This window comes from Zonotrichia albicollis, chromosome 7 (genome assembly GCF_047830755.1).
Source record: "Zonotrichia albicollis isolate bZonAlb1 chromosome 7, bZonAlb1.hap1, whole genome shotgun sequence".
Lineage (NCBI taxonomy): Eukaryota > Metazoa > Chordata > Aves > Passeriformes > Passerellidae > Zonotrichia > Zonotrichia albicollis.
This window is the reverse complement of record NC_133825.1, coordinates 26,310,305-26,324,344: the sequence shown is the minus strand read 5'-3', so window position 1 is coordinate 26,324,344 and position 14,040 is coordinate 26,310,305. Positions and strand designations below refer to the sequence as shown.

The 14,040-nt window shown below is 39.0% G+C and overlaps 1 protein-coding gene across 2 annotated transcripts in view; it reads right to left on the bottom strand.

The window, feature by feature from the left end:
- RASGEF1A (RasGEF domain family member 1A) overlaps positions 1-14,040 on the bottom strand; it is a 145,265-nt gene that overhangs the window by 49,355 nt on the left and 81,870 nt on the right. The window contains exon 2 of one of the 2 annotated variants that reach the window (XM_005481535.4): positions 773-887. The exons of the other annotated variant lie outside the window; for it this stretch is intronic. Coding sequence (XP_005481592.1) covers positions 773-814 — 42 coding nt within the window. The 5' untranslated portion in view covers positions 815-887. The remainder of the gene's footprint in view (positions 1-772; positions 888-14,040) is intronic. 2 annotated transcript variants of the gene reach the window in all.

Genomic DNA, 14,040 nt, shown 5'->3' with positions numbered 1-14,040 from the left:
GTAATTTAGTTTGTTGTAGTTACTGAAGACTTCATGTTAGTGGTGAGGTGGGTTTGTTTTTGTGTAAAGGTATAGAAATTTTAATAAGGATGTAGAAATAAGTAGATTGGGGGAACAGCAGTTGATAAAGAATGAGGAAGAAAGCAGAGATGATGGCAAAAGACAATGACATAACTTTATGGAAATGGAACTGACATTTATTTACAGGAAATGTGACGTAACAGTTTAGAACGGGAAGGTGGGAAGATAGGGATGTGATTATATGCTAGTAGGATACTTTTGGAAGAAGTTAGTAAAATACACTTGATTTAGGCTTGCAGAGGATGAGGGTTCTGCAATGGACACTAGATGGATAAGAATGGTTTGACTTTACCAAGTCAGGTGTGTGTTCAGATGAGATCTGAGAAGGGGATGACTGTGGGGCACAGAATAAGTCCCATAATCAGAGATTTGTCTGAAGCCACAGAAAGGAAGGATGGGAGGACAGGGGAGTGTGTTTTGGCAGCAAATATCAACAATATGGAATTTTACAGTGAGCTGTTATTGCAGTGTGCTTGCCTGCATTTCCTAGTGCACAGTTTGGCTTAGCATAGTTCCAAGAGGCATTCTTCTGCTCTCTAATGTCTGAACGAAATTTTATTCAAGTCTAAGACTGCCCAATGTGATTTCTGAACAATACAAATCTCTAACTATAAATTATCCTACACCGGTGCTTTCAAATTTAAAAAAAAATCTTTTATGTAAGACTCATATAAAGTAAAATAATACTTACTTTGCATTTCTTTACAGCAGCTTTGCACAGTGGTTCTGCCATCCAGCCTTTCCCAGTGGGTGGAATTCCAGCTATTTCACTCTATGATTTTTGTCATGTGTCTTGCCTCCTTCCCCTTAAAATGAGGGGTGCAATGGATTACTATTAGAACACACTGCTAATTTGCACTGAAAATGCATTTTAGCATCAGAATAAAATTTGACACACATTTTCAGAGATGGGAGTATCATAAGAAACAAATAGGACAAATTATGGTATACAAAGAAAGGGAAAAGGCAGAATTTTAAATACTAGGTGCCAAGAGAAAGGCAATGGGAAGAGTTTGAAGGGTTAAGCCACCCCAACTAAAATTCTCCATCAATTTTTTAATAGCGACAGAATTTTTTAAAATAGTCATTAAGAAGTTATTAAAAAATACTAATATTTATGTTGCTGAATTGACTAGTCATTAAACTGTCTCACAAAAAACCTGGAATTGAGAATTTATTCCTTAGTGCAGTTATGATCATAGAAGAAGAAAATGAGATCTTTTTTTTCTTCTTGAAAAGTAGTATCACAGCGTAAAGAAAAATGACAGCACAGTCATATCTCATCAGGATGATGGATACATCCCTAACTATATATGTTTGAATGTGACATAAAAATAAAGAATATGGAGAAACTGGCAGCTATTCTGTTGACACCTAAGGTAGAATGGATTGAGGAGAATCCAGGTTTGAGCTGTTCAAAGACACACTGTAGTTATTGTAAACACAGAGATTTTTGACCACAGAACAACTTGAAAACCATCTTGTAGATTTTCAGTAGGACCTGCATTTTTTTTCTTTTTTTTCTTTTTCTTTCTATAGGAAATTCACTGTTGCTGCATTACTAAGCTTAACTTTATGTTGTGATATAATACTGCTGATTTGGGAGCAGTTTGTCATTTCAAGGCTTTTGTTTTCTTTTTTTCTGAATGTGAAATGAATCAGAGCTGTGAGCGTCCTGGCTGGCACCAGCCATGTGGGGCTGTTACAGGTGGAGCTCTTTGACTTCAGCCATGGCACTAACCTGAGCTGTTCTCTGAGCAGATATTTCTTTAGCACGGAGACCTCTACCTTTCACAAATCTGAATTACTTGCTGGAATTAAATACGGAGGGAACTTGACAGACAAGCAGAATAAGCACACAAAACTCACTTCCCTTGAAAATTAGACTAAAAAATGACGCCTTTTTTGCCCAGAAACATGGTATGTGACTGAATGTATAACTACTAATACACCAAGTAGGGTAGGTGGCAGCCATGAGCATGATTATGGCTTTATGGCCATAAGGAATTAAGGATTAATCATGATATACTTGTACCTTCAAGCCTGAATTATCCAGAGTGTTTCCATGTTATCAATGATTTTGATCAATGTTACCAATGAAATTTGTTTTCAGTTAGTACTTGATCAAACTCTCAGCTTAAAGCAACTTTTTAATAGCTTTTAGGGTCTCTGTACTCTTAATTGAACTTAGAGTTAATTTTAATTAAAAAGTTTTCAAAGCAAAATCATGTTTTGCTTTGAAAAATCTATTAGATTTTTATCATCAAAATAGAAGAAAAGATAGGAAGTAAGCAAGAGATATCAAAAATGCTTTTTTGAGTTGGAGGTATATTTTTCTGTTACTTTCATGAGATGCAAGATTTTTACGTGTTGATAATATCATTGAAGAAATGCTGCTGCTCCTCTTCCTACTGAAACTGAAGTGAAAATGTTGGTTTTTTTCTGGTTTTGTGTTTGTTTGTGGTTCTTTTGAAACCCTACACGTGTTCCAGGTTCAGGAGAGCTTCTCCAACAGTAATGAGGATGAGCATTGCTTTTCCATAAATATTAGGAAACCTTCTGGCAGGCCTTCCCAGCTCTGCTGCAGATGCCATCAGAGCCTAAAGCAGCAGGAGCAGACAGTTGTGATTAATTTTGGCTTTTAGTAAACCTGGTTGCCAGGGGGCCACTACGTTTATGTAGCTCCTACGTCAAGACTGGCTTTTTTCCATTTAAGTAGTGAGTGTTCTTTAAATGTGCTTTAAATGCTAAAAGCATTCTAAGATAAAGTTTGTCTTGCCTTCCAACACTGGCAGGATGTGCTTGCAGTTGTGTTAGACACAGGTTTGGATGCAACCAGTGCTTACACTCTCCCCTCGTTCAGCTTCTTGCTGTACCACACCTGGCTCTGGGGGGAGGTGGATGTGCCCATACAGGGTTAAAGCAGGCTGTGGCTTCAGAGCCCTGCACAGAGAGGCAGCTTCCCCTTTATTGTAAAGAGAGCAGCTTCCTGCCAGCACTGACGCCGCAGGGTGGAAACCCCCACCCCTCCCCGAGTGGAACCTGCAGCAAGGGTGAAAACATGATGGCGTGTCTAATTTTGGCACAGTGGGAAACTACCGAAAGTGGGAGTAAAAAAGTTCTCATGGGGTCTTTTCATCATTCACCCAGGTACTTGTATACAATGATGTGGAGGGGAAGGGAAAAAAGCTGATAAAATCCCATAGAAACCACAGAATTTGAGGACATTTTTGCAAAACTTGGTACTAGAGGATATAACACTCAGGTCTCTTCTGCATATACCTTGTTGAGATATTATGATAATACTAATCATGCCCCAAATTTATTTTTTCACTATTTGAGAGCTGTTTATTGGTGAGCTCAAGTGGTTTTGTTTTTTCCTAATGTAAAAACCCTCCTATGCTGCAGGCTTTGAATTAGAAGCACTACACTTCCCTAGAAAGCTGTAAGAGTGCTGTTGAACAAAAGATGGGTTAGATTGTAATTCATAATTCTAATTCTGTGAACAATTCTTGTGAACACTTTTGTGGGCTTCTTTCGCCATTGGAAGAAGTCACTGACTTTGGAAGGAGTCACTTGTTTTGCCTCAATTTTTGATGTGTAATGGTTGGCTCCAAATGTTTACCAACAAAGTCAATTTCTGAATGTTCCTACTGCAGTTTAGTTTTGCTGTGCAGTATCTCAAAGCTTTGGCAAGACTGCTGCAACACATGAATATGTGGATTTTTTTTTTTTTTTGTGTCTGAATAGTGGTTGTATTTTGACTTGCACTTCATTATAATGCTAAAAGTTATCTTGGTGTGCCCTCTTGCTTGGCATTGGTTTGTTGCTATCGTTTGTCAGTGCCATTGATTCTGACCTACAACAGGGAAATCTTACAGGATTTTAATTACTTTTTTACCAAAAGGGAGGAAGTGCTTGTCACGAGAAAGTAAGTACCAAGTGTCATGGTCTGATACAAGATGGGCAGTAATCTGCCCTTGGAAAGGTGGTTATTAATACTATTACTCTAGAAGGGAATTTGCAAGGGTTATGAAAATTGAGCATTATTTCATGTTGAAAATTTATTTTTAATATACACTTAGAATGGTTAAAACAAAAGTGAAATAGAATAGTCGTGGTTTTTGAGTACATGGGAATTTTTAATTTTTTAATTCAAAATCATTTAGCAAGTAGTGAAAATTTTGAGGAAATAGTTCTTGGGTGAATAAAACTGACTTCCCTTTCAGTTTTATTTTAAGTAGGAAAGAGGAAGCACTCTAGAAAAAAAACCAGAATATAATTTCATGCTGTCTGATTTGTGGCTTTCTGAAGATTCTTTGATTGCTCAATGCAACTTGTTTAAGAGTGTGCTGGTGAGAAAGAGAAACTGCTTGAAATAATCCTTCCTATTTGAAAAATAAAGCTTTTCGTTTTTTCCTGACAATGACATTAGATTGTAAGCCAGATTTGATTATGTTTGTCAGTTGAACTTCGAAAACATGACAAATGTGGAAATGTGTCAGGAAAACATGTAGATTATGACTGATACAATCTTATTTTTTTTCCTTTGAAATTGAGATAAATTTCCCTTAGGCTCTCCCTGGTACTATGCCCATAGGTTAATGTCAAGCAGAGGAAGTGAACATTGGGAATTGCTTCCAGGTGTGTGAGAGCACATCTTCCCTGTGCTGCTGTGAGTCCTGCAGGTCCGTGCTGTCAGAGGCTGAGTTATGGAAGTGGTGCAGAGCATCAGCCCAGGGCTTCACACCACAGAGGGGGACTGGGCTTGTGGAGCTAACTGCAGCATTTGGACCCTTTAAAAATGGATAAAACATACTGAGCAAAACTCACTTCTGTGGTTAATTTATCTACACCTAAAGATTGATGGTGCTTTGGAAAGCAACCCTGGGTTGTTGTGTTTTAACTTCAGGCTTTATCTATATCTGGTTTCATGCAAAAAGCTGTTCTTAGACTTCAAACACTTGTTCCTCCTTGTGGCACCCATGCAATTGTGCACTCTATGTTTTAAAAGCATGGAGAGCCACAGAGAGAAGTAAAATGTTTTCTTCCACAGTGGTTTCCCTGTGACCTCTTTTCTTTTGTTGTTAAGCAGGCACTGTGGATTGTGATTTCCACTGCTTTTTCTGCAATTTATTGTTCTTGTCATACTGATCTAGATGATATTAAGTGTCTCTATTACATTATACTTTTTAATGCTTCTTAGCAGTTCAAGAAAAATAAAGATGCAGATTTAATGCTTCTCAGAAGTACTACATATAAAATAAAGACGCAAACCTTAGACCATATGATCCCATCTCTGCTAGGACTCATCAGGCAAGAGCCAAGCATGGCCATTTGTGGAAACCTTGCAGGATGGCAGTAAAGGCTTTGATCACCTGATTTTTGCCCATGTGGGCAGGGCTGCAAAGACTACAATCCCCTGTTTTTCAGGTGTAACAGATCATAGCACAATATTGGTCCTTTACTAAGAAATGCCATGTTTTGCTACCCATAATAGTTATGGGACAGTATTGCATGTGTGAACTCTTGACAGTTTGGCTATATTTCATTACCTGATTAAAATATAAATCTGATTAAAATATATTCATCTTGGGAATGTCTGAAGACACGATCTGGGAGCAAGTCCATTTTCTGGTTCTGCTGCAGATTCCTTTGTGGGATGTATTTTACCTCCGTTGTTCCTGGTTCGACACGTGGATGTACGGGCTTTGGTTCTTCTTATTTTTCTGAAGCATTGAAGTGGAAGATGGGAAATTTATTTGTCTATTTCTTAATCATCTCCATCCATGACCAAGCACCTCCAACCATGAGCACTTTTATTTCAGTATTAGAAACTGGAAATTGGCAACTATTTGGCAAGGCTAGCCAATGTCTTACTGTTTCATTATGTAGAACTCTTGGTGATGCTGAATAATGAGCTCAAATTACTTGCAGTAAGTCTGCTCCTCTTTTTGTCATTGTTTTTTGTTGAAAAGTGTTTCAATTTGCAAGTCAGAAGGAGAACTTCTGACTGTACTACTGCTGTACACTTTTCAGGAAGCAGGCTATTTACTGGGGTTTCCCTTGGTTAAGCAGATTACTTGGCATGGACTCAACATTTGCAAGTTTTAAGATGAGTTTTCCTTGGCCTATCTCCATTCCTGGGCCCTTTATCCACTTTGTATCATCCTTTTTAGCAAAATATGTGTGGTCAAATCACAAAGGAACAATAATTTCTTCTAAGAACAATTGTCATTTGGTGAATCACTTGGTATTTGCATTAAGGATGAACCATTATTTGTCTCTTAACAAAAACTGAAAAGTTGGTTATCAAGGAGAAGAGTTGGTAGTTTTATCATGTTTGGGGGGCTGTGTTTTTGGTTTATTCATATTCAGGTGATTCTCCATAGCTTCACTGTTCAGTGAAAGTTCAGTGTGTGAGTTGGTGCTTTCAGCTGCTCTCTGTAGCCGCAGCTTTGTCTTTTCTGGTGTCCCAGAATAGAATGAGGATCCTCCCAAGAGCGTGATGCCTCGGGCTGCCACCTCATGTGACCAAAGCAGAAGCTGTGGAAAAAGCCACTGTCCCTAATTCTGAGAGGAAATACTTAGCAACTAAAGAAAAAATCCAGGTTGGAAAGTACCAGAAATTTCCCACTTCAATTTCCAGCATTTTTGTTGTTTACAGACAACTCAAAACTCTTTGATCTCCAAATGGTTTGTACAGTCACTATATGAAAATTGTTATAAAAGGTGTTTGAAAGTGATAGTGTAGAAGAATGTGAACAGGTTTGAGAAGCAGGCCTTATTCCAAGAAGAAAGACAATATCAAAGAGAGTGCCAGAATACTTCTGGGAAGAAGAGGTGCTGGTGTTGCAGCCAGGATGTGTTTCATTGGTTTGAAGTGAAAAGAAAGTGAAGAAAAACTTGAATTTTGCACACATTATGAAGCCATAAAAAGCAGGACATACATTAAGAGTTGGAAATCCTCTGCTAATAAAATACTGCTTTTATGGTAATGTAGGCTACAAAATAAGAGTGGGCTCTTGAGGATCTGGGCTGAGGGCCAGCAGGCAGTGACCTCTGCTTCTAGCCTGAATCACAGTGTTGGCGTCTCAGTGACACGTTGTTTTCCTGGTAGATACAAAGGACTACTCTAGGGAAGGTTGAATTGAAAGAATATATAAAGGTTGCTGTGACAAATGAAACTGGGGAATAAACCCTTGCCACAACTTGGTTTCCATTCTGCACACTCTAAATAAAGCCTCAGCTCAGGCAGTGGATTCTTACCTTGTGGCTGTGTGCCATGCACAGGAGAGAGCACCATTCTCATAAATCAGCATAAGGGGGCATAAGAAAAAGCAAGGTGTGTAGCATCAAAATACTAAAGGGCTGATATTTTTGAGATATCCTTCCTTTATTGAGAATTTGTTTGAATATATTGTATGACTGTATACTTTGGCATTTCTTTGTCATGTAACTTAGGTAGAAGCATTCCCTGCCTCCTACAGTTGGTTCCTGGAAGAAGTTTTCTTTGCTGTCTCCTTCTTTGGGTTGTTTTAGTCTCCTATACTGCATTGTGGTGCTTTTGTCTATTTATTTATTTCAAACCATAAGTATATTAGGCTGTGCTCTATCATTTTGGCATCAAAACATTACACAAAGCAAAAAACTAGAGGGAATTAGAAATTCTGTGTTCTACCATCTTACGCCCCAGATCAGTCTGGATAAAAGAGTGGGAAAAGTACTGAAAGCTAATGCTGTGCTGATCATGGCCTGCAGCTTGTGAGAGCTATGTTGTATGCTGTGGCCTCATTGATAATGTGTTGATTCAAGGTTTTGAAAAGTTACCAATTCCTACTCATTCTTTTGTTTTAATCAGTGCCTTGCTTTCAAAATAGTTTCATGAAAGGTTTTTTTTCCTATCTTCTCTACAGTGTAATGGATTCTGTCACAAACCACTATAAACATTGCAGGGGTTTTATTGACAAATTGAATGAAATAATTTAGAAAAGTTATCTAAAGAAAAAACAAAACCTCAGTAAACCAAAACCAAAACAACAGTAACCTTTCCTTCAAGAAACTCTGCATCTCTCTACCCTCCTTTTCTCATAACCAGTGGGACAGGATAGATTGACTTGGTGCTAAGATTTCCTCACAATAGAAATGTTTCATTCCAGTTTACAGTTTGAAAAACTGCCAGTGTATATTTCTGTTTCTTAAAAAATCTCATTAGCCCTACACCCTTGCTGTGACAAGAAAAACACGACCACGAAAGATGCCTTTGGTAATTCCAGAAATGAGGCAGTCATCATCACAGAGACACAGGAAAAAAAATAAAAGAAAATCACTATTAAGTGCTAAAAATTAAGACCAGTGCTTCTAAGTTCCTCCTCTGTTTTAGCAATTACTTTATGCATCTGTCACCAGCACCTACTTGTAGTTCTTTGCATTTAGCTTTTCCCACTATGCAAGGTGATATCTTGGGGTTTTTTGGATGCTTGGTGGGATTGTTTTTTAATTTGGTTTTGGGGTGGATTTTTTGGCCTTTTTCTTTCCTTTTTGGACATTTTTCCCTGTTGCTGATTACATGGGAGGTGCAATTCAAGCATGATGAGCACATGGGTACCCAGGGATGGTTTTCCCAAGAGCAGCAACACAAGGAAAAGGCTCTCCAGGCCATGGTTGGGTGCTGGTGTGCTCTCTGCAGCCCTGTGTGCTGCCTCCATGCAGACATGCCCTCCCTGCTCTTCCATCCTTCTGTTTTATAGCTGATCTCAAGGGAATCAGCCTCAGTCTGACAGACAGGGTGAAGTTCAGAGGTGAGCAGGCACCCTGGCAGGTGTCACTGAGTTTGTTTAGCAGAGCGTAATATCCACTCTGTCACACACTCATCTGGGCTTCAGGAGAGCTTCAGTGTGACATGAGTCAATACATACTGGACTGATCAGCACTAAAGGTGAGAAAAAACATTTCTCTCCCATTAGGTTATTTTAGGCATTTCTTTTCATCAGTCCATGTGTTTATGACAGAAGTGTGTGTTCTTTACAGAATCACAGAATATTTGGAGTTGGAATTGCTCACAATGCTTCAAAAAATCAGTTTCAGTCTTTAGCTGAAATTAAAGCTGATCAGCTGATTTTGATGGTTGCAATGATCTGTCCATCAAAAACGCGTTGTCCAACTGATCTATTAATGCATGAGCTGCTGTACCAAGTGTTTAATGTAGTTCTGGCTACTGCTGTAGTTCCTGGAGTGTATCAGGCCTAAAGCATATCCAAATGTCAACTTTCCACAATAAACTGCAGAGCCATTCTATTATTTAACTTTGAGGTTCAAGATAGTGACAGTATATGAGATTCTCAGCTGAAACAATTCTTAATTCTGTTACAATCACTGCACCGGCTGAAGACAGAGCTCAGTGCCATGCAGGATGGTGCAGGGCCAGTCTGAGAGCACTGCACCATGGGCTCTCAGAGGGCACAGAGGGACAGATGGTGCAGGCCAGGTGCCATCTCCTCCCAGGTGCCACCTCCTTCCAACACCTCTGCCTTGCTCATTGCAGGTGTCAGCTGCCAGCACCCAACTGGCTGAGAGACCCTTGGCCCTGCTCCCACAGATTTAGGCTGCTTTTACCCCACCCTTGGGCAGTGTCACCAGGGACATTACCAATCCTTTAATTTTGCTCTTCTGTGCTAAAGCCAAGGGTTTGTGTAAGTGTTTTTTTCCTGAAATCAACGCTTTCCATTTGTGAGGCATCTTTTTTCTCAGGACTGTAACAGTGCTACAAACAGTGCTAAATTCATCTTTCCTGGGGGGAACTGGACTTAGTTTGACAATTTTTGAGCAGTTAAGTTTGTTGGCTAGGGGATATTGAATTGTTTAAAATAAGGCACTTTTCCTTCATAGATAAGGAAGGATTCAGAAAAGATAAGGCGTGCCACTAACTTTGTTTTTCAAAGAAAGGATTGGGTAGTCTGTCCAGTGGGTTTTGCCTGATGCTGCTCTGGCAAAGACAGGCAAACCATGCAGCACCCAGTGCTGTGACCCACTCAGCTCATTTATTGGTGCAAAACCTCCAAAGAAACCCAGAGCAATATTGTCTCTCTGACCTTTCATCACTCCTTTGTAGATACATGGGGGAAAACTCTTTTTCATGCAGTTTTACAGTAGAGATGATGTATAGTTTGTACAAGCAAAGACACGTCAAGCATCTCTTAGCTTTCACTGAACTGAAAAGAGATTTCATTAAAAATTGTATTGTAGAGCTTATTCGTAATTAATCATAGCACTATGAAAGTGAGTTTCAGTTTCTTACAGATAGTTAATGTAAGCACATGGTCTCCTGTGGAAAGCTGATTTAGCTGGCATTTAACAAGCCTAATGCAATTCCTTCTGCTGAGGTTAGTGCCAGAGTGTCAAAATATTTCTAATTTTTTTTTTCTGAATCTTCTTTAGGCCTTAATTATAATTATGTGATACTATGCATCTTGGTTCATTTGGAAGGCAGGTATTATTATTAATTTAATGTTTTTCTGCAAGTGTAAAACGAGTTTTTCTCTAGTTACTGGATTTTAAATCTGAATTAAAAGTAGCATTTCTTCATCATCTTCTTTAATTTCTCTGACTGCTGTAGCATGTAGGGAGACAAGGAGTGGTTGCTTTCTTAAGTTCTTTGACTTTGTATGCTGCTCTTGAGAAGATTGTAACAAACTTTAGTTTAGTTGTAGAGTAAGTAGGTTTTTAATTTTTTTACTTTTGAATTATAGAGATTATGTAATTCAGTTTTGCAAATCTAAGCCTTTCTTCTTTTACATCTATTTTATACAAAGAAAGCAGTGCTGGAGTTTGGTTTGGCTTGTTGGAAATATTTCAGAAAAAGCATAATAGAAATGGGGCCTGGAAGTGACCTGAGGTATCCCTTGAAATCCACCCAAGATAAGGCACACAGCATTCATGGAACATGGATTTGAAGTGGCCCTTGAAACCTTTCAATAAAAGATTTGTTTGTGAGTGTTGCAAACAAATACAGACTCTTTGTGGGATGTTTTCTGGTATTTTTCATCTCTCTTGCTGTTCTCTGGATGCTCCGTGGGTTTTTTGTAGTTTGAAGCTCAAATTTGGGTACTGTATTCCAGCTGAGAGACACCAGCATTAAAAAGAGTGGATTAGTTACCACTACTGCTTGCATACAGAACTCCTTTCATCTCTTAAAATCTCATTTTAGCAATCACACTGAGTTACATTGTTGGCTCGTGATCTGCTGCACCTCTGCTTGCTGAGCTCCTCTCTTTGTGTCACTGGATTTGTTAGCAGTTCTCTGGGCTCACCTTGCACGTGTCTACCTTGAGCTTTGTCCTGTTGTTTTCAAATTCTAGTTTGCCAGGAGTTGCCAGTTTGAATTTAAATGCTGTCTTCCCAAACACATCTCCTCCTGCTTTAGTAATATTCTTAAAATTCTCATGCGTGATTTATGCAATTTTTTGTGATGTTAAACCACTGAATAGACTGGGCAGAATGCAGTGGAGACACTATATAACCTCACTGGGGACAGCCCACTGGGCTCATTATGATTTTTTGGCTGATTGTGGTCCTGCTCAGGCAGTTTCCCTGCAGGGGAAGTTGTCCCAGAGCCCATTGGAGAATGTGACAAACCAAACCAAATGGCTGAGGACACTTTAGATGTGTCACTCCTACTGCTGTATCCTCACTGTGAGGCCACTTATGCTGTCTAAGAAGGGAGTTTGACTGCTTTGACATGATGTGCCCTCAGCAAGCTTGTATTGGCTCTTTCTCATTGCTTTATTGTGCTCTAAGAGATTATAAATAAATAGTTTTCCTTCCTGTGTCCTCCTGAGCATTGCAGTTGGCATCCCTGGATGTAATACAGGGATGAATCCCTCCTGCTTCTACCAATTCAAATGCTCTGCTCATCTTCTCCCAGCCATCTAGGATCCTCCCCTTCTATGCTCTTTGCTGCTTGCAAAACATTCTTATGGAAATGGCACAAATGGAATATTGGAGAACCAATTACATTTCTATTCCCATGAGCTTCTCATCTGAATACTGCAGCTATTAGAGGATTAATTAGCTGAACAAACATTAGCTGAACATCAAATGTTTACAGCTAACTGAATTCCAGATTTACACCATGGACAATACTATTACGCTAAATTTGCTGTGACTCTTGCACACAAACTCCAGCAACAACAAATCCTGTCCATGAAGCAGTTGGGTTCCAGGGCAGCTTGTGCTGGTTTTGCCCCACCATGCTGAGCTGCCCTGCTCCAAGTACACCCTCCAGCCTGGTCACCAGCTCCTGGGAGAAGCATGTCTGCAATTGCTCACCTCAACAGCCATTGCTCAAAAAGTCCAAGTAACTAACAACAAAAATTGATACCAATCTATTTGTGTTTCTGAGGCCTAAATATCCACTAAAAGTAAAGTAAAACAGGGCTGTAACTCAAAATGTCATAATCCAGGGGTTTAGTCCTTTTCCATATTTGCCTCCTTTGCATCAAAGCCCACATTTCTGTGTTCTGTCTCCTTTCTCCAGTCATTATTTATAAAGAATGCACATAACTACTTAACATTTGTTGTTGTTTCATTCACATTGGAGAGATGATTCCCAAGCTTAGCAATAAACATACAAGGAGTCACAGGAATGTGCTTCCAGGAAATCTGCTACAACTCTTGTGACTGTTATCACAAATTCAACTGACAGCACTTAAAAGAGTAAAATCCTATCAGTCTTTTTACACTCACCCATCATATCCTGTTTCATGAAATGGTGGGTCCTCCTGTTCCCTCTTGTAATGCTCACCTGCACTTTTTAACCCTCAAAAATGCCAGTGTTCATCTTTTTTAAGGACTACAGATTAGGATAACTGACCCTCTGACTGCCTTAGTGCTACTAAAAACATCAAGATATTCTCTAGAAGGAAATTGTTGGGGTTACATTTGTAGAAAAAATTAATTTGTGTCATTTAATATCAACTCTGTTTTAGAATTGCTTTTTTAGACAGTTGCTATCAGCTTTCTTCCTGGCACCTCACAAGCCTGCTATGAAAGAGCTTGACCCAGATCAAGAGAAGTAAAAGTTATAATGTAGAACTTGGATCTTTAGGGATTCTATGTCAGCCAAGGAGACCAGGCCTCTTGTTTCCAGAGCTGCATACAGCAAAGCATAAAAGGGAAGCATATAACTCAGAAAAGTTAGGGAGTTATTCTGAGCTTCTGTCTCTTGGGTTTGGATTGCTTTTCCTGGATTTGATCTCCTTTCAAAGTTGGAAGGGCAATTTCTGTTGACATCAGGGGAAAATCAGTCAGATCTTTTGGGAGATTTCATGGGTTAAGGATCATCTAAGTGCTCTCAGTCTGGAATAAATGGGGCTGTTCCTGTGCTTTACTCACAGACAACCTCTGTGATCAGCATTTACCTGTGCAAGGCTAACAAACAGAACCAGTAATAACATCTGTGATGACTTGTGAGCAGAGATTTTATAACATTACACCATTTTCTAGAGAGCAGAGAATCAAAGGGAAGCTTACTAGGCTATGAATTTATTTTGCAGTGTTAAGAGAAAAATTTATATTATTATTCATTCTGCTCTGGAAATAATAGTAAAAATATCACTGTGTGCTATTCTCGGTTCTGGGAAGGTCCTTTGAGAAATGCTCAAGGTAGGGTAGCCTACAGAAACTGCTGAACTTGCAGAGCTACTGCTTAAAATATTGTGTGTAAAGAGTGGAATCCTGTGCTTGCTATTAAAAACAAGCTTTGCCTTTTAGAGTGCAAATTCATATTCTGTGACCTTTTGGAGCTTTAGCTCACACCTAATCAATTCTGAACATACCTTTTCATACCTTCAGTCCTAGATGTATTTCATTGTGTAATAAAATTTCCTGTAACTACATAATTAAATGTCTCTCTCTTTTTTAATTATTTTTTGATTTTTTAAAATTATCTTTTAAAAGAAG